A 25,917-nucleotide genomic window follows, 5' to 3' on the forward strand; every position below is an offset into this window, starting at 1 on the left:
GTACATCGTTGCAGAGAAAATCCTCTTCTACACTTCACTGATTTAGTTCTTCTTATATGCTTATCACAATTACATTGTTCTTCTTATGCTGTCAGTACTAAATCCAAATGTGTGGGGTTTTGTACAGAATAGATTGTCAAAGACACTTGGGTTTTCACTTTCTTCTGCAGCATGCCGTTTTACTCATGTGCTGGAAACAGAGGGGCACGCACCAATCCTCTGTAGGGGCTTTTTGACACTGATGGCATAGCTGATGTTCCTTGGAGGACGGAAATATCAAGTTTATTTGCATGCTGAACACTTGTATGTGATGGCTGCATCCTCCAACAACACACTTGAACTAGCAATGAAAACAGGTTACCAGTCCTTTTTTTAACAAATGCATGTAATGGCTCTAGTCTGTCTTTTCATGAGGGAAATATTGGTCATTAAGGGATAATTCTTATTTAACCTTCTGATTCTTTAGGCTTGATACAGTATGTATGGATGATATATAATGACTTGCAACAGGCAAGAAGTCAAACTAGATGATGTAAAAATCCCTCTCCCTCACAGCCTTACTTTTTATGCAGATACAGAAATTAAAGCATATGAGTTTGACCACTTGGGCTTATGATCATAAAAAATGGAAGAGGGCCTCATGGGAAAAGGGACCAACTACAGTGTTTCCAAAAAATTTATATCTGTGCTGATATAGCATTTTATAGAACAAAGTAATTGTAAATGGTGTCTATTTTATAAATGGTGAAAATGATGTAAAGAAAGATTTTTTGAAGTTATCTGATCAAATCCAGCAGAACTTAAATTTTTACAGTAAGAGTCCAGTTACCATACACTTACTGGGCAAATTTTCTCTAACCTCCATAAAAACAGAGACAAGAAAACTCTCTGCAAACACCATTCTTTTCTTCCCAGTCATGCCAAGATTTCTCAAACAATATTGTATATCTACTCTGAAGATGGATCATGTCAATTTTACTTACAAGCATCATGCCATTTTAATTTTTTGCAGTTCTGAAAGTCAAAAATTATTATTTCTTAGAGTGGCACAACATATATTTAATTCTATTTAAAAGCAGAATAACATTTGGTGGTGGTGGTTTTGTGGTGGTTTTTGTTTGTTTGTTTGTTTGTTTTTCCAAATGCTCCCATTTTATTAAAATAAAGTAGTACCATGAGAAATTTGGGGAGAAAATCAAGACTGGAATACAGATTAAAATAGACTTCACATACAATACTACCTCAGATAGGCTCGGACTCTGCATCCTCGAAACCAGCTTTGGATTTTTACAGCAGCTTTGTACTCTATTTTTCTGACTTCATCTATAGACCTGAAAATATAAAAAGTAGTAATACTTGTCAGCATGGTAATTTAGAATCAAAGCAGAAAAAATCTTCTAAATATGTCTTACCGTTGCAGTGTGTGATCTTTTTTTACCAGGTTTTTCATTTTTTAATTGTACGTAGTTGAATAATAGTGCAGAACAATATAAACTACACTAGTTGTATGCTACGAAGATAACAAAATAAAGAGTATCGCAAATTGCGGATGATGTAAGGTTTGGGAGAGGGTACTTCTTATTCCCATACAAGACTGAATATCCATGTCAGCATGTCATTGATTTCTTCCACTGTAGGTGAAATATGCAGATAATGCTTTAATGATAATTGGGCCTGAATTATAACAGAAATCCTGTAGGTATGCATAAAATTGTATCTCTATATGAACATTAAACAAATTAACTGTGGTCAATATTATCATGATAAATGTGAATTGAATTAATGAGAAGCATATATTATGGGTGAAATCTACTTCAAATACATTGTTTTATGATAGATACAAAATATTTAATTGTTTATTACCTGGACAGTGATAGCATCAATAACGGTGACAGATACACACCTTGTCTGTAGATTCTTTTAATGAACATGAGCTGATCTTACAGGATGAAAGCTGAGGATTTAGACCTTTTAGCTAGTTTCTCATGAAGGAATTTAAAAGGGAGAAATATAAAAAAGAAGAAGGGGTGACTGAAGGAAAGTGAGATACAACGGGAAGCTAAAAACATTGAGTTAGAAGGATGAGAGTATAGGAAAGAAACAAGATGTGGAAATTTCCATAATTTAGAAGGCCTAGAAGGTCAGAATATGAAATCTTCGTGTGGCTTAAAAGGAAGTCGGGAACTGGTAACAAATGCTGTTAGTAATTTGGATAGATTCCAAAGGGATGACCATGGCAATCTCTTACATGGAGTTATAGGAGTCAATGCGACAGTTTATTGAGTCTTGACAGGACTTTTCACAATGGAAATTCAAAGACATGGATTTTGGAGATAATGTATAAATGAAACTGGCTGCATAGTAGCATGTGCTGCGGACAGGCAAGGAGGGAACAAAAGGAAACAACATAATTAGAAAATATGCTAGAGTTGCATCATTGATTAATATAGATACTAGAGCAACTAACAAAAATGGGAGAATACAGAGAAAAACGAAGAATTTGTTTTTAAGTTGCACAAGAAGAAAGGTTATCTAGAAAGAGATATTGGTGAGGCAGCTGAAGATGCAAGATAGTTGTAGACTGAGAACCAACGACTTCAAGGAGATTTTCAAGAACTATTAGCTGCCAAAGCTTTGTATCAATTGACATAGTACAAGAAAAAGGTGTGTACACAAGTGGAAAAGAAAATAAAAAAATAATTTCAGGAGATAGTCCTTCCTGGCCTTCATTCTGTGACTGACTATTAGGAGAATAGTGTTTGTGACAAAGCTAGAAGTCATGTAGGGAAAACCATGAATCTCAAAAGAGATTAAAGAAATGTATGAGTCTGGAAGAGACTTTTCAGAGAGTGCAGGAATAAGTCATTACTACGATGAGTTTCAATGCTGAGCAGTAGAACACAGCTAGGAGATCACCTCTAGCTTTTATTTGTTTGTTTGTTTCAAAATGTGAATAACTGTAAAATCTTTGAATTTAAACTTATATTGTAATTGTCATGGACTTTTTGCTATCCCGTTTTTATTAGGAACATATTTACCAAATAGCTCAATTTGTTACACCTGCTGCAAAAGAACAATTAGGTTACTATGAGTTTGTATTCTTAACTAGTTGATCTTAGTTAGCTCTCCTAACAAAGTGTTTTGTCAACATTAATTGCCTCAGTAAACACTAACAAGATTAATTTTTATCTGATAAATTAGGATTATCCTCATTATATTTCTTGAAAAACGAAACACAGATTTACTACCAGAGATCAAGAAGCATTAGCTCCATTCATTTTGTGTCATCTGGTGTGGCATGTGCTCTCAAATAACAGTAAGTGGGGACAAATTTTCATCTGACATGCAGAAGACCTGTCCAGTACCTGGAAAATGTGGAGCACAGACTTTTTTACCTAGGACCAAAAATAAGTAGATACCAAAGCTGGCATTTATGCTAAAGAGCTTCCTTGTTCCTCTGTTGTGCAGCTTCCTAGACTTCACAGGAAGCTGACACCTCCAGAATACTTTCACCTAGAGGTAAACGATTTTGATTAAAAGGGTTTGAGTGATTTGGACCTGGACAGGCAGCCATGACTTCAGCCTGGAAATGAAGAGCATATGGGACTGGCCACGTCAGAGGTGACAGCTCCAAAACCAGTCCTACCCACTTGGCAATAGCAACAGTCTGCTTCTGAAGAGAACATTTCTCAGTTAGCATTCTGTCTTGCCCCGCCAAGTCAGTTTAGAAGTCCTTGTAAGTTTATTGAAGCAGACCAACAACAGACTTGTTTTCTTACAAGTATAGTTCCACAAACACTTTCAAATTGCCTTGACAGCAGAAGCAGTTTGAGGTCTATGTGGCTCAAGCTGGTATCTGCCCTTCCTGATCAGACCGCATAGCTGTCATACTGTTTGAATTACGCTTTTAGAGTCACAGATATTTCTCAAAGACTTTACCGAATGTTAAAAAGGCATACTTCAGGTCAGCACCCAGCATATAGATGTTACAGTAAATAAAACTAGCTTTTGGAATGAGTAAATGGTAAAGTTGTTGAACACTTAAAATAAGAGAATGAACTAACAAATCCTGTATATTTTAATGCTTATGCTGACAGGGCATTACTTGAAGTGCAGACATAGAATTTTTTCATTGTGCCATCATTAAGCAAGTCTTTCCCTAGAAAGGTGCTTTCCCTAGAAAGATGCAGTCAGTTTAGAAGGCCTCGTACCTCTGACATAAACAGAGTTCTGTATAAAGCGTCACAGGAACATTATTAAGATCAGAAAAACCTTGTTAAGATCAGGCAAACCTGTCTAACCACAACCAACAGGCAAGACACTAAAGTCATCAACCTGCCCCAATTTTTAATGGAACAGGGGTAGTCCTAAAATAGCAAATGCATTTTGAAAGATAAAGGAAGTTTTCCAATTTGGGGATTTAAGGCGCTTCAATTATTATGGTCCTCCTGCAGCATTAATTGCTAGCAAGAGTACTTCGTTTTCACCAGGGTTGCTTTAAGTCAAGCTGCTCTGGAGGGTCTATGTGTTCTAGATATTCTGCAGAATTCTGCTTTTTGGTCTTAATAGACACATGAAGAAAGATTTTTTTTTCTTAAAATGTGTTTGACCCACATGAAACTAAATCCTTACAGTTGTACCACTGAAGGTATTTGCAAACAGGGCAACATACAGAAAAAGGTAAATACTTGGTAATCTATATTCTTCTGCACCTTCTGATGCTTCAGATCAACTCAGATCCTTCAGGGAATCCGGTATTTCACTGCAGAATACTGACTTCATAGAAAAATTGTTTTTTTATCATGTATTTTTGTCTGAATGTCCCCAAACTATTTGTGAATGATGAGTGACCACACAGATTATACCGATTAATGTGCTCACAACATCCCAGATTTGGCAAATTTAGCTGATCTATTACATTATGTAGATAAAACATGGTTCTGAAAGGGAAATGAAAGCTGTTGTCTGACTTCCAAATATAAATGCTTTAAAAATACTTCAAAGATCACTGCAAATTTGACACTCTTCAATGCCCAAAACTTGCTTGTTAAGTTTAAAAGTTAAATAAAGATCTACCAAGATGTCTAAGCAAGATATTCTAATTTGTTTCAGGATTTTAGTGACAGCTGTGTTGAAGTAGTCCAGGATTTTTACCCTAAAGAACAAAGATCAGATTACAGATAACCCCTTCAGTTGCAGAGCTGGATTGTTTGAAGCCTCTCATTTAAATTCTCAGCTGAAAAATCTGAATTTTAAGAAAATGATGGACTATTCTTAAAAATGAAACAATCCTTTTTTGGAAAGCTCTGCCAAAAAAACAGTCCCCAAACATCAAACATGCTGCCCTCCAAAGGATTACCGTGTCTGGCTCAGTCTGATCTTTCTAACCTGAAATATATGAAATACAAGCATAGTCTCCTGTAACTGATGCTCGTTGAGTGAACTACTGTGTGTTACAGCCACAAGAGTACAAGCTGAAGTTCAGGGAAATAACAGGAAAACACTTTATATGCAGGCCGGACTTGAACTCTATGTAAGTTTCAGTGATGTCTGGGAGTTTTGTTATTCATGCTAATGATGTTGTAATTAGATTCTAAAACAAATGATTCATTAATTAGTGAAGAAAAAACAAAACTGCAACTATGGCAACTATGCTTTTTTTCTGTTTTGAGTAGTAGGCATTACATGTACAGCAGCAGCAATAATACAGTTGAATAAAAATGTTTACAGGACAAAGCTATGCAATATTAAAATAGGTCTTAAAACACTTTGTTTCTTAAAATCTGATTTTGGAAAAGCTGGCCGATGCCACCTTAGCAGTGAGAAAACTCGGCAGCACGGTCCCACTCAGGGAAGGGTAACAGGTGATGTGGTAGATCAGCCTGCCACTCTCTACGTGGGACATTTGGATCTTCGGTAGAATAAACATCTCCTTAGCCCAGCAGAGAAATACAAAACATGTCCCAAGTACTAGAAACTCAAGCAGCACAATCTGATTTAGAAACGCAGCTCAATTTTAAACAGCATGGATAACACACATCAACTTGCTCGGGAGCTAGGGGTTCCCTGTCAAGTCACCAAAAAACCCAAACTAAAAACTAGTGCGTTTCTACAGGTCAAACTAAACGTCCAGCGAAAGTTCTAGATTTGAGGGAGCATAACAAGGGCTCCCTGCTGGCGTGGGGCTCCCCGGGGCTCCCTGGGAGTGCACGGCCGGGACGGGCAGCGCAGCGGGAGCGCGGCCGGGAGGAGGCGGGGGAGGCGGCTGCCAGGACGGGATGGGGCCGGCTCCGCGGTAAGAGGGACCCGGCTGCCAGGGTTCGGCGTCTCTAGGGAGTTTCCAGAGGCTCCTTTTCCCTCAAACTCAGCAAGCGGCGGGGGAAAAGCGGGACACTATTTTCAATGCACAAACGGACGCCTTAAAGAAACCGCGCTGCTGCGATCGGGTGTCCTCAGATCACGCTGGAGGTATTTGGGGAAAGAGGGTGGGTGCTGCCGGGGGGTGGGACGTTTAGAGCTAAACCGTTCTCAGCGGGAGCGCCGCCATCTCGTTGCCGGGGGAGATAGGGGGCTGCCCGCCCCGCCAGCGCCAGCCCAGCATGAGGAGGTGCATCCCGCCTCACTACCGGCACACCCGGTTACCTGTTCCTACGATAATACTCTTCCCGCAGTCCCGACAGCCTCGCCTGAAGCCGGGCCAGGGCGGCCATGCTCCCTCCCTCCATCCCGCCCGCCCGACGCCGCCACCATGGCAACGGGGCTGTACCACTCCACTCAGGCGCGGGGGTGGCTTTCCTCACCGCAGCCCTGCCGGCAGGGAACGGCGGGGCACCGTGGACAGCGGAAGCCTCGCGGAGTGGGACTGGAGCAGAAGAAGGGCCAAGGCAGTGGGTGCTGGAGGGGACACGGCCCCGCTGGGCAGTGGTCCAGAGAGGGAGGGGATAGAGCTGAGATGGTCGCGCCCAGTTTCCTCCCGGTGCCGCAGCTGCTTCCGGGCTCTCATCATGGGGGACTGAGGAGCAGCTCTGGCCGCCCGCGTCCTCCCCTCCCGGCCTCGCTCGCCAGCCCCCGGCGCTGCCGCCGGCCCTCGCCCCGTGTCCCAGCGGCCCAGTCTCTGCGAAGTGGCGCCAGCCTCCCCGGGGAGCGGCCGGGGGAGGCGCCGGGTTCATGTTCCGGGTCGCTGAGCCTACCCCGACCCGAGCTCAGGCGGCGAGAAAGAGTTGGTAAGCCCAGGCCCGGGGGCGCGGCGGGGCATGGGGCCGTTCGGCGGCGCCGCCCGGGGGACACGCACGTCTCCGCCGCCTCCTGCCCTTCTGCGGAGCCGCGGGGCTGCTGCCGGTTTTGGGGGGAGAGGAGCAGAGACACCATTTCCGCGCTGTGTGTGGGACTTGGAAACGTGGGGGCAAGCGCTGCCCCCGCCTCGGCCATTCCTCCCCGCTGCCCGGCCGGCTGCCAGGCCTTTCCCGCCTTGCTCTCCCCCTCTGCTGCCGGGTACGCGTGGGGAGTGAGGTCGGTGCTTTGCGCTGCGCCCCAGGCCTCCGGGGCTGGAGGGGCTGCAGGCCTGACAGATGCTGCTGGCACGTCTCAACGGGGCGCCGTGTTTATAAGCGAGCAGTGGGCTGGGGAAAGAAACTTTCTGTCGTTGCTAAAAAGGGACAGCAGACAAACGATAAATCAGAACTTCTATTACAAGCTTATTTAGTTTTTTGTGTTTGCTTTGTTTTTTCTACTTGTGGTAGACCCTCTTAAGGCCAAACCTCTGTGCAGCATATGCTGCAGAAACAACCAGTTGTTGTGTTTGCTGCTCTGAAGCTAAATTGTTGCAAACCAAGAATCAACAAGTGCAGCTGTAGATAATGAGCAAGGAAAGTGTGGTCAGTTCTGCTGCAATAGAGTTCACAGCTTTACATAGTTCCATATACTACGTTTTACATAATTCCGTATACTAGCATAGTGACCTGAAAGGCCATATGGCTTTTACTGTAGGACTGTGAAAAGGGGAAACTGAATAACTGAATAGAAGAAGGGGAGGATTTTGTTAATAGGCTGTGGAAATATAAAGACTAGTGGTGGAGAGACTGGATGGAAGCAAGACATCCCAAACAACCAGCCAGGAAGCCTTTAATTTCCTTCATGAAATGTTAGTTATCAACTGTTGTGTGTAACTTCTAGTTCATTTTACTTTTATTAACGGAAGTGGAGAGGAGCATGGTGGGGGTTTTTTTTATGTTTGTGTTTTTTTTCTCTTGAATGTTGATACTTGGAGGCCTTGAGGCTATGGTATGTACACCTGCCAGTCGAGTTCCCAGATCTGAAATTGATTTTTTGTTTTGTTTTGTTTTTCCTGGGGAAGAAGAGGAAGAGAAGGGCTCCACACTTATTTTTCTTTTGTGGGGAACTACATTTCTCCTTCACTTCTGCTGATACCACCACTTTTTTTCCTGTGGGTATTTTCATGGCTTCTTTACATTTTTGTAAATGAGAAGGCTTTCAAAGAGGGGCTTTATTTGCCCATATGATATATATTTGCTAGTTGTTTGTCAGTATTGCTAGGAATGCAAATTTGCCTGGTGTAAATGTAACTACTTCTGTTGATGTGATTCAGGACACTGCAGAGAATGAAGTATACTCTACTGACAGAAGTAATTTTAATTCAGTACTTATGCTGCATACAGCAGGAACATTGCTGAAGACATTTGAAACTTTTATCTGTACTCTGAGAATGTTATTATATACTTAATTTGTCATTTGTCTTTAAATTTTACTATTTTGTGTCTACATAAAGTAACTTAGTTCCAGAGGTTTTAACAGTAGTGTTCAGCAACCCAAGGTATGGGAATTTGGCATATTCTTCTGTAATTGTCATCTGACTATAATGATTTTGCTTGTGCAAATATACTTCCCAGAGGAATTCAGTACAGAGAGAGTTACTGACTTATCTATGGGACTGTTAGCTTAACAGTTCTGAAGGAAGAACTGTTAAAAATCTGACTGTTCCTCAGAGCTGCTCTCTTTCCTTATGTATAAGTTATTTCAGAAGCTGTCTGTTAAAGGAAACCCATTCAAGTTAGATGCAGGAAAATAATTTTTTTGATGTTTAATACTTGATGTAGAAAATTAAGAACTTGTGTTTCTAAAAACATTAAGACCCTAAAGAGTGAGTAGATTCAGAACAGCTGCAGAGTGTGTTTGCTTTGGGTGGTAAAGCTCCTTTGAAGCTGAATGTTTTTCATGTATATTGGGAATATGTGGGACAATTTAGGAATTGTTTGCATTTTAGGTATTTACTGGGCACTCTGTTTCTTTCGATAATGACTTTGGTGCCATAGCATATTACCATCATTTGACAGTTCATGTGAACTTCCATCTTGTCAATTAATGAAGTCATACTTCTGAAAAGGGCAAGCATATCAGTTAATGGCAGCAATGGGATTGCAAGAATTGCTACCTCTCATGAGAAGTTGCTCCAAATCTCATTTCTGGCTGACCAATTCATTTGTGTTAGAGCCTTATTAAATGCAGTTCATGTCAGCTTATGGATTCAAAAAAACAGAAGCCTCATGTTTTTGAGGATACAAAAAGGGGAAAGCAAAACAGAGCAATACAACTTTTTGACTGTGTACCATTGCTCTATACTGAACACTTTTTCATTGTTAAATGTGAGTAGACTTGATAGTACTTACTGCTGCGCCTTCTTAGGTAAACAGCAGTTATAGAAAAGTCATGTGTGCTTACTGCAAGTTTGTCTGGCCCTAATTTTAGGGGGATCTGCACTATAATCAGTTAATAAAATTCATTCCTCAAATACTAATAACTTTTTATTGTATAGGACATATATAAGGAAATTTCAAAACTTGCCTAAAGAAGTTTCTCAAATGCAGAGTTGCTACCAAGAATTGAGGTGTAGTGTGTGATTAGAGGAATAAAATGTTGCTGGTAATTGCATACAGTTAAATGTATTAGCACTGTATATTTGATATAGAAAGAGTTCATAGAAGTTTCCAGCAAGTGTTGTAGTTTTTTCTTTAACTGTAAAACAATTACTCATAAATCTTCATTTTTTTAAACTCCTCCTATATGTTTATTGTTTTGTGAAACTGATTTATATACGCACATAACTGACTATTAAAAAAGAGAGTTGGCATACCTTGAAGATGAGAAATAGCCTGGGATTATGGGATTGTTTTTCCCTTTTCAGATACAGTTGTCTCTCAAGTAGTCTCAAGAGTCCTCAATTCTTGTAAGTGTTCACACTATCTTATATGAAACTCAAAATAATTGTTTTCTCACATTTAATTTCTGGAAGTTTCTGTTCTAACACTGTCACATTTTTAAATTTTATAGTACAAAAATTAGATTTGTATTAAGCTTTTTTTGGTCTGCAAATCCAATTTACTCTGAATGTGTTGCCAGTGTGTTGGCTCTTAGTCTTTACAGGAAGCACTGGGCAGGATCCTCAGAGTGGAAGGATTTTCTGTAGCTCTATAGTGAGCTGTTGTGCTCCCCAGCAATGGTTGATACAAGGTAGAATGCATTTTGGTTGTGCAGCAGACAGTGCCTAAAGATATAATTAGGTGTGGATGCGGAGCTAGATGCTTTGTGTCCCCTGGTGATGGGCCATTTGATGACAGGTGAGTTTGAATAATCAAGGCACAACTTCTGTTTCTGATGTATACTATAAGCTTCTATCTAACATGGGTTTATCAGTTATTTCTTCATCTACCATCATATCTTGCTAGCTATTTATTAATAATATTTTTAACTAAGTTGTATTGCTCTGTTTTGCTTTCCCCTTTTTGTATCCTCAAAACCATGAGGCTTCTCTTTTTTTGAATCCATAAATTCTTTAGGCAAGGCAGTGAAAATTATTATCTGCTGCTCCCTTTGAAGTACTTATACCTGTCCAGTCCAAATTTCAGTCACATTCGTCAATAAAGCAGAGATATCGAAAGTAATGTGTCCAAGGCTTTGTGATTCTGAGGTGGAGAAATGGGATTTGAATTAGCACCTGTCTGAAAATAAAAGTACACTGTGAATACAGCTGTTACGAGACATCAGAGAATCCATATGGGAAAAAATTATAGAAAGTCAGCTTTTATAATCCTCATCTTCAAGGAGCTACTTGATTTTTCTTGTCCTCTTAGCTTGTGATCAAGTTGGGTTGTAAAAGTAGCAAAAATAATTGTCTTTTCAGAATAGATGAGGCACAGATGCAGTATAACTTTAGCTGCAAGAAACCCCATGTCTGTTTAACACGAAAAGGTACAGAACTAGAAAGTAAATGTAAATGCAGCTGTTGGTTTAGTAAGGGATATTGCCTCTCTTTATGAGTTGTGCAACTAAATTAGCTTTCCCATCAGTGTGTGTTTTTTTTAAATATTTAGTGAGCAGTTGGAATTCTACATTATTATATGCTTTTGGTGGGAAGTGAACAAATATGATACTTGACTTTCACTGAAAAAGCAAGTGCCCGTTGTTTCCATTAGGAGTTTCAATATGAACATGAATGCTGAACGCAAGCTGAGTGAGCTGTTTTGTAGTAGGTGAAAGCAGTTATACTGTTTCCTGCAATAGTACTTCTATGGTCTGTTCTGATACAGGTTAGAGAGGAAATGGGTCAGCCTTTGGTGAACTACATTAAAATTGCTTCAGATAAATGTAAAGGTCAGTGTAGACAAACTAGATTTTCTTGTAGTAAAACAGAATCTTCTCCTAGTGAAGACATTACAGTTTATTGCTAGCTGTGGGCTGTTGCTGTAACAGCATTTTTATAGCCTTATGTGAGTCATGCTAAACTACGACTCAACTTAATATTTTATGTATCTCAATATGTTGTTCTACATTCCTTGTTACAGCCTTTGAAATTTTTCATCTTACTGACTGCAGTTGATACTCGCTGGTAATTCCTTTAATGTTTCCTATAGTTATTTTTCAGCCTATTTGAAGTGCAAATATTTTTGATATGGTAACATCTGCAGTGATGATTAAAATTACTTCAGGTTTGGAATACAAGCTTGACAGCTGGTTGTGAACAATGGAGAAAGTTGCAAAACTGAGTTGGTCTGATAAATAATGCTGTGATAGAAAAACACTGTTGAATTAGGAGGCAGGTTTCAGATTAACTGTTCTATCTAGTTGCTATTGCCAATTTTTTTTTTTCTTCAATTATAGGAAGAGAAATGAGAGCTCCAGTAAAATCAATCAAAAGAGATTTCTTGGGATTTCAGGATAAGGAGTTTTAATATCAACCAATGGCATGTTGAAAGTGCAGTGTGAATAAAAAGCTGAAGTAAATTGTGTATTGTATTCTCAATCTATTACAAAGGGGCTTCCAGTGTCCCAAATTGATCAAGTAATTCTCATAATCCTAAGGAAATATGTTGAAGTAATTATAGTATTAATTTGTCTGATCCATCCAAGCGATAATGTACTTAGGATACAGTTATATTATACATGAGACCATGACTGGAATGTTTATGGTAAACAAGGTCTCTGCGCTGTACAGATCTTAGTTCAGAAGAGACCTGATGTTCAGTAGGAAAGATTAATTGCAGGAGTGCATAAGATTCGAAGTTAGAGTTTGATGGAAAGACTCTTACTGCTCAGGGCCTTTTAAGAATCATATTATCCCTTAAAAAAACACTTAAGGGGGTTCACTTCTCTTAAGTTTTATCTTTTGACCTGGCAACATCTGTATTGACAATATTTTGGGGAGAATTCAAGGCAAGTTTAGATTAACTATATAAATCCAAGCTGCATATGTTGTGTTTGATCTTGAAGTGTTTTATAGAACTAAGGCAAGTTTACTACCGTGCTTATACCATTATCTGGAGTAAAATGGTATGCCCACTCTAGGAGCTACATTGATTTCAGTGATATGGTTATCCATATGGGTGCATAAATTGATCATAAACTATGATGTAAGACATTAGTGTCCCTGCCTTTCCTTCCACTTTGTGCTCCAGATATTATATATGCTAGTTCATGTTCTGTCATGTTAGCAGAAACTTGTTCATCTTAAGAGCTGAGTGTGGGTTCTGTTCAAGCAGCGTGCGTAGAAACCTTGTACAAATATACCTGGACTTGTCTCTGCCGGTGTTTGGAATTCCTACTATACAAGCAAAAAAAAAACCCAAGTAAAACCCAAATAATAAATCCACACACACCCCAAAAACTCTCTGCAGAAACTTTGAAAACTCGAAGAATTAGTTTTAAATAGTTTTGATTCTATGAAGTAAATTCTGGGTTTATTTGCTTCCACTTTCCTCTTTCTCTCTGAATTGTCAGAAAATCATTGCTTCATTTGGACTGCTTTTCCTACTGTATTGATTCTCTTATTCCTGAGAAGTATTTTCATGTGATTGAGGTTTTGATTCTTCTGAACCAAATGGATTAAGGAGAAGTATAGCTTTCTTCTAGGGCTATCTCATCCTTTACAAGATAGTATGATGATTCTGCTGTACTAAGAGCCAAAGAAAATTTTAGTTTAAGAGGGAGTAATAGGACTAGAGATTACAGCAAGACAGAAAAAGAGACATGAGAAATAAATGCAAGTGACACTAGTTTCAGGAATCCAAAATGAGCTCGTGTTTCTCTCCATGCTATTGTTCATCTTGCATTTGAAATGTTTAAGTGTCTCTGAAAAATGTTTAAAAAGAGAATATAAATTTCTTTAGGTAAGGTATTTCATAACCAGCTCGGATTTCTTAAATGTGCTCTTCAGTTCCACCATTAATATTTGAAATTTGTGTGCTTTATGGTCATGTCTGTCCATTCAGCCATCACCATCAAGTACCTTTAACATTAAAGTTTGTGGTTAAGTGAGAGAGGGAACCTGTGTGCTATGTGTCCAGATTTTTTCCACATGTACGTCTCTGCTGGTATGGGTATAAAACTATTTGTGGATCCCTTCGTTATTTTATACTCTAAAACAAATTGAAGAGTCTTGCTTTTAAACATCTTATACATAATTTACTGAATGTCTTCCACATTTATCAGTTTGTGTAATGTAGGAAAGAGCATGAACATTATTCTCTGCTTTACCTCAGTGACAGAGGTCTTCTGATGCTTTGGTGAGAGAACCTGGTTGTGGTGGTTACAGAGAAGGTTCACAGCCTTCGGAGGAGGAGGAAGTTCTGCAGCAATCATTTGATGTTTTCTCTTCCTTTCATAATTATGTTCATGTGAATATGGGTCAACTTACCAAAGCATACTAAGTTAAAGATGTGCTAAGTGCTAGTGAAATTTGAGCAGGAAGGAGCAAAGCATGTAAAGGATAAGGCCTTAATCAGACAGTGTGTGTATTTAGGGATCTTTTTCCTTACACAAATGTGTGATTCTATGAATGAGTGCCTACATGTGGTAGGAAACTTTGTGTGTAATACTCTAGAGTTACCTGTAGCAGAGTATTCTCTCAACTTAATATCACTCCATTGAATCAATATTTAAAAAAAATCAAATATCAGCCATTTGGAAGGACAAAATTAGTATCTATTAAAAAAAAAAAGACATACACTGTCAAAAAATTACTGCTTTAACTTCATTTTAGCTTTTAGGCAGCATTAAGAGATAACAAAATATTTTCTTAAGGATAATTATGACAACTCTTAAATAGAACTCCCTCAAACACTATCAAGGAGGAATATTATATGTTCCATTTCACATCCATAAGTTTAAAATGTGCTCCCTACCCACAAAAAAACAAACAAACAAAAAACCCAAAACCTCACTACTCTCCTTTCCAAAAGAGAAATTTGGGAGCATACCTTTTAAAAGGAACGTATGCTGATGTGTTGCAAAATGCATAGGACCAGTTGGCAAGGCTTTATCTCTCTGTATGAATGCAATAATCTTGATAGGATGGATGTTAAGACTACCTTGCCTATGGTGACTAAAATGGTTTTGGCAGGTTAAGTTGTTATTAAGTTCACACTTAACACTTGAGATTCTTATGTTGTTTTCTTGCTTTTCTGTTTGTTTTTTGTGAAATACATAGGCATTTCAGTAGGACCATGGAGGAGCTGGTTCACGATCTAGTTTCGGCACTGGAAGAAAGTTCAGAGCAAGCCAGAGGAGGTTTTGCTGATACTGGAGATCATTCTCGAAGTGTGTCCTGTCTTCTAAAGCGACAGGCAAGGAAAAGGAGGGGACGTAAAAGACGTTCATTTACCACCCATCATCCTTGGGAGACTGGTCACTGCTTAAGTGAGGGTTCTGATTCCAGTTTAGAAGAATCAAACAAGGACTACAGGGAGAATCATACTAATAAGAAAGACCACAGTGACTCTGATGATCAGTTGTTGGTTGCTAAACGGAGGCCTTCCTCAAACTTAAATAACATTAGAGGCAAAAGACCTCTGTGGCATGAACCAGATTTGGCTGTTGACAGTTTGGGAAACAGAACTTTGCGCAGGAGAAGAAAGGTAAAACGGATGGCAATAGATCTGCCATCAGAAGTTGCTAATGCACGGACAATAACTCAACAGCAGGATAACAGCAGAGATCAAGAAATGGACAATGACAATAGATCATACCAACACCAAGAGTTTTCCAAGAGTAAAGTGAAAAAAAGAAAAGTAGCTGCATCTCGGCAAGGACCGGAAATCTTGGATGAAGGAGTAGTTATAGAAAATGAAGAAGTGAACCAAGCAAACAAGGATAAAATGGAGTATGAGGAGCAAAAAGGCTCAGATGAGAACATGAGTGACAGGTTATTCTTTCTCTTCCTTTTTACAGAAATTTTAGAAAATACTTTTTGGCTTTTATTACTGTTGTTTGTGTTAGCAATCTTTGGATTTTTCTTTAATTCCAGAGTTAAAATGCTATCATCTGTCATATCTGTTTTAAGAGGTTACTCTTTTTAAAGTAATATTTTTAAACCATATGAGATGCTCAGGTTAAGGAATTCAATGTGAAATAGAGTCATGTAGCAGAGGAATAACCAAGAAAACAGTTTCTTGAAATAACACATTTAAATTGTTTCAAGATTAAAAATGGCAAAATGTACAAAAGTTTAAAATGTTTTTTTTCTGGGTATTTCAACTGGTGACAGTTCTCAGACAAAAATTAAGGTTTTTTTTTTTCCAGTTTCTAGACACTGCTGCTTTGATTATCTCTATTCATCAGAAAGGTTGTCAGTGTTTAGAGTCACCATTTAGACAGTATGTTCTGATGTGTCATGGGCATAAAGACTCTGCAGGTTGCCAAGGATATACATCATTTATGAAATGCAAAAACCAATTTGCAGTTCAGAAACACCTGAGCTTACTATTAGAAAAATAGGGGAATGATGACCCTTTGGCAGTATACCTCATCCATCCATTCCAGACAGCAGTCATACTACAATGGTAATTGTTTCCAAAGTACTATTTTGACAACACAGTAAGGTGTAAGTCATTTTTCCACCACACACAAGGGATGTTACCTGCAGGGCCTGGTAAGCTTGATTATGTTTATTTCGTATGCCTGGTTCTGAATGCAGAACTGTTGACAAGACAGACTCATATTAAAACACATAATTTTGGCCAGTTGCTTGACAGCACTAGTGTCCCTGTTTTTTTGTAGGCATGGTATCTATAAATTGTGAAGTGTTTGCCTTACTGGAGAGGTAGAATTAAGATACAGAGAGTACTCAGGGACTTTGACCAGAGCAGACAGATCAGTTACTTACTGCAATAGCAGCATTAGTGGTAAGTGACTAACACCGGTTATTGCTGGAAAAAGTTCTTTTAAGTCTTTTTATTACATACTGGTTTTGTCCCTCACCTGTGGACAGTAAGCAGCTGAAAAACTGAATGGATCCTGAGTCTTGCAAATTGTTCCTAATGCCTTAATTACTAGAGCAGAAAGCAGTCCTTAAGGGCTGCCAGTGTAACTTCAGGCAAATCACTTTGACATGCAAGACAGGAGTGTGTGTTGCCAGGAAGCCTTTAGAAGACTTCCCTCTTTGATACCAGGAATCTGTTCCCCCAAGTTTGGTACATAAAGACAGATGGTTACATTTTCCTTGGAGTTAGGCACCATTGCATGGTTTATCATATGTCCATACTCCTGTCACCTCTTTATTTGTAAAAGATCTTCTGTTATACTACAAGGGTAACAGCTTTCCAAATCAAAAATTCTGTAGCTAATTTTTGAGTGAAGAGTGGTTGATATAAAAGTCCCATTGTAGGCTCCTAAAAGTGTACTACTTTCAGGTCAGTCTGAATATATATGTATATATATTTTTTTTTTCCCCACAAAATAAGTGTTATTTATTTTAAAAATTCATCTGCCTCTTTAAAATGATTCATGTTTTATTACACCAAATGCTGTCATTTTTCAAATTGTACTTGAAATGTTTGTCTCTGGCCCCAATAAATGGCCTCTAAAACCATTCTCATCTTCATAGTGTTTTCTGCTCATGCACATGGTTGTGATTTTACTGAATTTCTTGCAATGGTCATCTGTACCAAAAAGCTTGAACACCACTGAATTAGAAAATTTGTGTTCCAAAATGTGATTAGAAATCCACCATATCTAAGCCTCTCAAGTGTGTACTCTATCTGAATATTTTGTATGTGAATAATATTAACTTGTTTTAAACTAGCTTTACTTAAATACAATAGTGTCTTTATTGTTTGATGTCATTTAGCTAGAAGAATTGGAAACAGCTAGCAAACTCAGTGTATGTTCTAAAAGCTCAGATTTTAGAAGGGAACATGAGTTTTGTAAGATTGCACAAGATATGGAGAAATAATGAAGCATCTTGGATAAGACTCATGCTTCAGTAGCATTTGTTGGAAGAGGAGAAAGAAAAAGTCTAAAATATTTTCTAATTTTGTATGTTTGTGTGCCTACAGTTTACTAATTATTCCAAGAACAAGGATTAATTTTTTAGAAGTTCTAAAAACAAAACAAAGCCAATATTTTTTGATGGAAGTTAAATTGCTGTGATCTAAAACTGGTGAGAAGTTTTCAGTGTATACATGAAATGACTTCAAAATAACATATATATTTGAAGTGACACTTCTTTTGCAGTCTTTTATCTGTGTGTGTTCAAATACCAAACACAACAATAACCCTTTTTCAAGTGCAGGCTTCAGGAGTAGTAGGAGGAGTCTTAAAGCTCTTAAAATGTCAGCATCTAAATGATCCCAAAAGATTAATTCCTTTGATGTTGGTTTTGAGCACTGGAAATGAGATTTTTGTGATCAGAGCTCATTGTCCCATATTCTCAATGCTTAGCTCCTTGGTCAGTTTAAGCCAAATTTGCAATGCATGGAAATTCCACATGACATTTAATTCCTGCAAGCTTTGGTAATTGTTTCCATTTTAAGTGACTAAATAGAGGAGAAATTTCAATTTCCCTTTTTGAAAGAGCAGCAGTGAAGCTGCCCACCCACCCTCCAGACTGCCAGTGAGAGTTCTTGGGAACAGGCTTGGTTAGTAAAAAAGATCACAAGTCTGTCTGAAACCAAGGTATGAAACAGTTTGCTAGTAACAGTGACTAATAATAAAAATTATTTCTTCTTTGTTTCCAACAGATGTGTAAATAGGGCTGTGAAAGCTTTTTGGATAGCTGAGCTGTTCCAGGTTTTGGCTTGCATACCTTGGTTTATAGGACTAGAAGGAATCTGTGGGTTTTTCCTTTTCCTGGAAGTCATGCTGGGAAAGGAATTCTTAGTACAAAGCTATGGAATTGGCAGTATACAGTGCAAAATTATATTAAAACTGGAAATAAATTCCGTCATAACAGCTCTCATGTACTTAGACATTAATGTATTAACTCCAGAGGTTTTGAATTTATTAAGTGAAATGGCTGCCATGTAGCAATTATTTCTGCTGTAATCCCTGCCCTGTTTGACTGTGGCCTTCGGAGAATGAACACTGTGGCTGCCATGGATATTCCAGTGTTACTGTTTGACTTAAAAAAAAAAAAAGTATTCTGTGTAACTTTTATATTTTCAGGTGTTTATGTTTTTATGAACTTGGTGGTCCTTCAGTAAGAAATATTTCACAATTAAAATACGTCGGAGAGAAAAAAAAAAGGAAGAAAAAAGGAAGGAGACTTCTCAAAATTGGAAATTTTAGTGGGGAGAGTTGCTGAAATACTAGAGTTAAAAGGATTTCCTACCTTGCATTTTAAAAAGTACAATTAGACAGCAAATGGACAGGAAGAATCTGTGAAAAGGGGATGTTTTTTCTTTGAGTGTGAAGTAAAATTGTGCATAACGAAATGTAAGGACAGTAAAGCCATCTATATTGTAATTAAAGTGAGGATGAAATGGTTGCTAGAAAGAAGTTGCTAGGATTTGCAACATTAGGAAGTTCAAGTTTTTGTCTCGCCCATCAGAGATGGTTCCATTCTCATTGCTTGCCTGTCATCTTTCTTCTGCTTAGGGCAACTATGCAAGTGCTTAAGTCTGTTCTGATTAGATTATGTATAGAAGGTGGTGTAAGTATTGTTTATACAGTAAAAACATGGATAAGCAGAAGATACAGCAAAGATTAAGATCTTCAAATACAGAGCTGTGTGTGTATTCTTCTGGAAAAAAAATCACTGCTTTCTGTCACTTGATACTGTATTGTGTTTCAAATCCTGTTGGGATGCCTCCCAAAGCAAGATACAAAAACCAAATATATACTTATAATTAAACACAAATTAGACCAATTTTATGTAATTTATGCTACAAGCATTAAAAATTACGCTTATTTTTGTGAGAGGTGACCATGTAAAAGGAAATAATTTTCCTGAGTCTCCTAGCTATTTGAAAATTAAAACTACTTTTTTATTAGAAAGTAACTAAAAATAATTGAAACCAGTTAAATTCAAGTATAGGACTTGTTTTAATATTTGTAAGCGTAGAAAGGTAAACAGACCTGAAGTATCTATAAAGAGCTTGTATGGAAGCTTGAGAGTAGCTGTAGTATTTATAACTTGTACTTGAATTTTTGTGGTAAACTGATTTTTTTTTTTTTAATTGTTCTACATCTCACTGTAAATAAAACTTGATTAAGTTTTGGTGAGAATATTGCTTCCTTAGCAGATCTACTCTATTGGACAACAAATTGAAATAAGAGGTTCACAAAAAATTCTTTAATGTGAAACTCAACGAATTGTGATCTGTGTTATTAAAAGACAAGTCTGTTTTGCTATTTGGAGACACATGAAATATTGTTTGTAAAGTTATGTATACAGCAAAAAAACCCCACAACCTATTGATTTTGATGTCTTTGAATTAAGACAGAAGTGTGTGCATGTTGTATACACACATTCTAATTTTAGGGCCATGTTGGAAATCACAGAAAAGTAAACTGTAACTTGCTTTTTTCTGTTGGTGTTAGGATCATTGATCATACTTTCTTCAGAGTGATCTTTATTTTGATGTAATTGGCTACCTTTGTTAAAACTTCTTTTCTTTCTTCTCAAGTAGTATGTCATGAAACCTCAAACAGTGTCTTTTCCAGAATACTTGCAAATGATGCTTAGAGAGGTAATTCAGTTTTCATACTCTAATATTTCATGTGCTGAAGGAAGGCTTAGGCTGCTTTTGATTGAGACTTTTCCTATTTTATTGAGCAGTGGTGTTCCAGGATCAAGCTGAATTGCACAGCATAAGAAGGAAGCAGTGAGCATTTGATGGAAGCACATAATAAAATTCATCAATTGTGTCAGCACCTCGTTGCAGTCACATCTGGCTTACTGTCAGGGTACCATTAGATTCCTCTGGTTTTATGTGCCAAAAATAATATGCTTTGTAGTTAATGGAACTAGGATATTTGCAGTTTGATTAAAAAAAAAAAAAAACATCCTATTTTCTTTCCGATCTTTGTTGGGCTTAAGTTCAATTTGATCACAGCCTTGTCTCCTTAAAATTTTACGACTGAAAGATCAATTGTTCTTTTGATCTATTTCTTTCTTTCTCTTATTACAGTGAATCCAGCAGCCTGAGCAGCAGTGATGCTGGTTTGTTTACCAATGATGAGGGAAGACAAGGTATTGAAACAATCTTTCCCTTCTCCACCCCTCAAACCACATCAGTTGAAATTCTGTAAGCGTTGGAAGTTACTTCATAGATTAATTACTATATTTCAGTTGCTATTACTATTTTGATGAGTTGAAGTATAGCTTGCTTTCTGGGTTTTTTGAAATGTTACTAGTGAATGTCCTGAATCCATGACTTAGTCAAAAGCTGTCTTGAAAAGTAGTCTTTGTAATATAATAAATATACTTACAAAATGAGCATCTCCAGAAGGTTATCTATACTAACTTTTAATTCTTCACTTGCTCCAATTTTTGGACAAGACTTTGTAATCATAATACTGCATCTCAAAATATTTTTGAGGTGTCTATTTTTCTTTCTTCTAAATTGATATGGCAGGATTTTAGAGTTCTTTTTCATTCAGTAGTTTGCTTGAAAAGTAGTTTAAACAAACTACTTTTCCAGCAGTCTAAGATTGAGATTAGAAGATGCATGGTATTTGAGTCTCTCCTCAAAAATTTTTCTTTACTCTAAAATGCAGTGAAAATTTCAAGTTTTCTTCCAGTATGCATAATGTTCTCTCATGTTTTTATGTGATAAAACTATTAAGGTTGCAAATATAAGACTTTTTTTCAGTTTGTGTTTTTTACCATCTTTAAATGCAACACATTTACCTGTATTATGCTAGTATCTTAGTGCCCATACTGTCTTTGACAGTATACAAAATTGAGCCAAAAATAGACTCTCAGGTGATTTAAGACTTGCTTTTCTGTCGGCAATTTCAAGTTAATGGTAATTGAGATTATTTTCTTATGCAGTTTGCCACAGACTATGTGAGCGTGTGCAAGAAAACAAATCTCAACCCCTTCCACAATAGTGATTCTGGTTAAAGGAAATGTTTCTTGGTGGTGGTGTTTGTATGTGTCTTTTATTGTTTGGTTTGGCTTTTTTCTTTAGTTGTTTTGTTTTGTTTTGTTTTTTTGTTGATTTTATTTTGTTTTTGTTTGGTTTTGTTTCTTTTTTGTTGTTGTTTTTTTCTACTGTCTATCTTCAATTTTAACATTACAATAGGGAGACTTAAAACAGGTGTTACATTCCTTGCTTAACAGTAACTTGTACTACGTAAACTGTACCTCCCAGTCTGGGTATCTGTTTTCAGTTGTGCTAACACATAGCTTTCTTGCAGAATTTAGACTCTCTTTGAAAGTTTAGATTGATCTTTCAACTTCAGATGAAAAGTATTGATATCAGAATGTCAAAAATATTTCCTTTTACTTCCTTATATACGTTTCTCTTTTGACTTGGAAATTTTAAAACTTTTGTCCTATATATTTGTGTAATATGTCCTACCACATTTCATGTTTACATACATTTTTGAAGTACACTTATGATGTATTTGTATCAATATTTGTCCTTAAATTCTGAACTAAATTATCTAAATCTCTGAATAATATGGTTGAAAATGTCCACTTTGTTTTTCTTATATTTTTCATGGGAAGAGAAAAGGGGAGGGATCAGTGAACAACAGTGTTCTTTCACTGGTGCGTTGTTACCATTTTAGTGTTGGTTCTTTACTATAGAACTGTAATTCTTATTTTTACCTGCTTGATTTTTGTACCTTGATTCAGTTTGATTCTAATTTTCAAGCTGAAAGTCTTAGGCCTGAAATAATATTCTGAAACATAAAAGAACAACAATAATTAAACTTGGGAAGGATATTGTTGGGACAAAACATCATTTTCTTAATCTCTACTTTGAACTAATTATTTTCTTGCTGTGATCAGAAGACCATTAGCTTTGCACTGAATCTCAGACATTCTTATATCTGTGTTATAGCTTTGGTTTTGTGAAAACTTTTCCATGAAATTGCTATCAAAGATCCTACTGCAAAACCAATTTTTAAAATTTTCTAATAATACTTATTCCCCCGAAAGGAAATGCTAGTGATTTTTATCTTTGTACTTGCTTTATGAAAATGAGGTTGTCTCTGTTAATTCATTTTTAGCTCAGGTAAGACACATAAAAAATGTAAAATAAAAAAAAAAGTAGGAGGAAATAAATCTCATAAAGGCCAAGGAGAAGCCTAGATGAGATAAACAAGGCTGAAAGAGGAGAGGATGGAAAAGTATTAAGGGACGAACTGGCCTGTTTTTAAAAGCTAGACTGACTCCTGTCTTCCTGGTGTCCCTCCTCCAGGATAGATGTTCAGAACATCAGCATCTTGACCTCATTTTTAGTTCAAATTTTCTGCACTTCTGACTTCATGTTCCAGCTAAGTCAAGTGGAGAACCAGAGACTGATTAATGCTGCCTGGTGAAATACTTGGTTTAAATGATGTGCCTGCCATCATTCAGAAGTTTGGGTAGCAAAGGATGGCATAATCCTGTTCTCCAGGGCAACATTTGTTCATTTTGTGCCTCTGAGATTAAGAACAACATATTGCAGAAAAATACTATGTATAAAACCCTAATTAATTCCCAGAACATATTCATCCTATGGGACAGATTCTAGAAAATAAAGTGATCAAAAGCCACCATTTCTTCAAGCAGTTGGCCAAGTCAGTTAAATAGTTGAATATTTAGTTCTGAACTTCAGAGTGCCTGACCTTGCAACTTTTAAGATTTCCCAGAATTGTTTCAGAAAGCAAATGGAAGTAAATTGTCTCACAGTAACTGTACTCTTCTGCGCGCAGGCTCTTGGAAGACTTTCAGCTTTTATAATTTGATTCAAGAAAGCCAGGTGTAGCTGTAAGTGGGCGTAGTAGTGGAGTAACTGCTAGATATATTTTAATTGTCATCAATTGCTAAGATAAAGTTGCCAAGACTTAAATCCTGTGTTCAGCTTCTAATATGTGGTGCTCCATCTAACCTTTTTTTCAAAACCTTTATAACCTTTTCCTTTCCAGCCTGCCTCTGTTACAGTCTCATAGCTCTTTTTGCTTGATTTGTTCTGTTCCTATGATGTTCTCATCTGAGCCGCGCCATGCTTGTCCTCTTTCCCCAAGTTATCCAGGTGCTTGTGTTGGGTTATGTGAGAGGGCAAAAGCAGCTCTTTCGTTGTGCCTCGTTCTTCTGTCATATTGCCTTTTGCCACAAGTAATTAGTACCCAATGCTTTCCAATCCCAGTGTGGCAAATGTTTTTCTTCTGTGAAACATTGCCTACCCTGTACAGTTGTCCAGCAAAAGCTTAAAGATCACAGAAGATGCTCAGTGCAGGTACAGTCAGTGAAGGAGACAGCTGCTGAACTATTAACAAACCTCAAGTTAATTCTTACAGGCTGTTTTGCATTTATTACAAACTTTAATTATAAGCGGTGTTATGCCCAGTGTAGAAAACTTTTGCAAGAAGAGTTTCGAATCAAAATGTCTAATCTTACATTGCAATGTATAATACAACTCTCTTGTAGGCTTAGCAAGTAGGATCACCTGCAGTTTCAAGGCACTTTACAGGTGTGGTTTACAAAGGTGCTTTATAAGTTAAAAGTGCTTTAAGTTAAGCTTTCAACACAATGTTAACAAAAGTGTAACGTTATTCGAACACTAGTTGGTATTATTGCTGTTTTAGGAAAAAAAAAAAGTCAAACTGCAAGTATATTCTTTAATGAATTGTATAATGTGGTTATGGCAAATAAAACATTATATTTTGTGTTCCTAGTCCATCTACACCTACTAGTACACTTGGGGAACTTCAAAGTTTGACTTAAGACCTCTTAAATCATGACATGCGGCACTTGAAATGCCCTTTAAGATCTAAGGAAGTAGGAGGAAAAATTATATTAATTAAGTGTTAAATAGTTAAAATTGGAGAAGGTCAGGGAATGTCAATTTCCACTGTGGATGTGGCTGAGCTTTCGAAGATAGCTGTTCATTATTTTATGATTAAACATATATTCATTACTGTGTCCTTTATGAAGATGACCCACTACTGACTCAGGATATGAGAATTCCATCCTTTTGTCTTCTGTAGCGAGAAACGAATTTGGACCTTGTATAACGTGTCAGTAACTGCAGGTGTCAGGTTGTCATTCTCCATATATAAAATAAATGGAATGTGCAATACCAGGTATAATCACCAGCAGCTTTGGACTGTTGTGACCAATTAATTTGTCTTTGCAGGTGAAAAATAGTATTAACTTGTTGTATATGACCCGAATAGTTGAAATCCTAAATATTGCATGTGGATCACTGTGGCACAGGTGAACATAAAGCTGAGATCATGTGTTGTCCTTGGTCGAATTTATTAATGGCACACCTGTGCAGTCCTCCTACGCAAGGGCAGGGTATGATGTTATGTTGGACAAGCAGGTGGGAGAAAGCCTTCATGTGATGTTTTCCAGCTTGAATCAGACGAACTAGCTGTTTAAATGGTGTCTGAACGGTGTCCTGCTATCGTTTTTGCCAAGCTGGCTCTGTAAAGTGCGGAGGGCAACCTGCAATGTGCCTCTGTGGATGGGTAACTTAAACTCCTGCTTTCCTAAAACTCCCAGTGTGTGTTATAGTGAGTCTTCCCATGTTACCTAATGATTATTAGAGGTGTTAGCAGTGGTTTTGTTTTGTGGTGTTTGTTTGTTTGTTTGTTTTTAACCTAGAAAGCAAGAAACTGGTTATAGAAATGAGAGTAGCACATGAATAGCAAAGAATACCCTAGGATGCTATTGCTCTCTGTGTGTGAATTGATGGGTAATGGAGCAGCACAGTGGCAAGCGATGTTTGTGGGACACTGATACCCAACTCTCTTCACTGTAGCCCTCAGAGTAGGTTGTGGTTGTTACAGGAAATCACACACACAACATGTGACTGCTATGGAGGGTAGTCTGGCCATTTGGAAATAAAATGAGGAAGAAGGGGAAAAATGCTGTCTGTTTGCAGTGGAAAGTCTGTTTGTTATAATCCTACATTGCTTTAGCTAGAATAAGATTCAGGTGAAGATATTTTGAACATGAAGGTGATGGTG

At 37.6% G+C, this 25,917-nt stretch overlaps 2 protein-coding genes across 2 annotated transcripts in view; one reads left to right on the forward strand and one right to left on the reverse strand.

Annotated features, from left to right (window-relative positions):
• Window positions 1-6,750, reverse strand: part of SPATA17 (spermatogenesis associated 17) — a gene marked incomplete at its 5' end in the record, with an annotated part of 94,172 nt that extends 87,422 nt beyond the window's left edge. Inside the window, 3 exon segments of the mRNA XM_082048737.1 lie at window positions 1,242-1,331; window positions 6,643-6,722; window positions 6,724-6,750. Coding sequence (XP_081904863.1) covers window positions 1,242-1,331; window positions 6,643-6,722; window positions 6,724-6,750 — 197 coding nt within the window.
• Window positions 6,751-6,998: 248 nt separating this feature from the next.
• Window positions 6,999-25,917, forward strand: part of GPATCH2 (G-patch domain containing 2) — a 119,670-nt gene continuing 100,751 nt past the window's right edge. Inside the window, exons 1-3 of the mRNA XM_082047835.1 lie at window positions 6,999-7,223; window positions 14,996-15,709; window positions 20,916-20,977. Of these exons, the coding sequence (XP_081903961.1) occupies window positions 7,168-7,223; window positions 14,996-15,709; window positions 20,916-20,977 (832 nt within the window). The 5' untranslated portion in view covers window positions 6,999-7,167. The remainder of the gene's footprint in view (window positions 7,224-14,995; window positions 15,710-20,915; window positions 20,978-25,917) is intronic.

This window comes from Streptopelia decaocto, assembly GCF_964273445.1.
Source record: "Streptopelia decaocto genome assembly, chromosome: 3".
NCBI lineage: Eukaryota > Metazoa > Chordata > Aves > Columbiformes > Columbidae > Streptopelia > Streptopelia decaocto.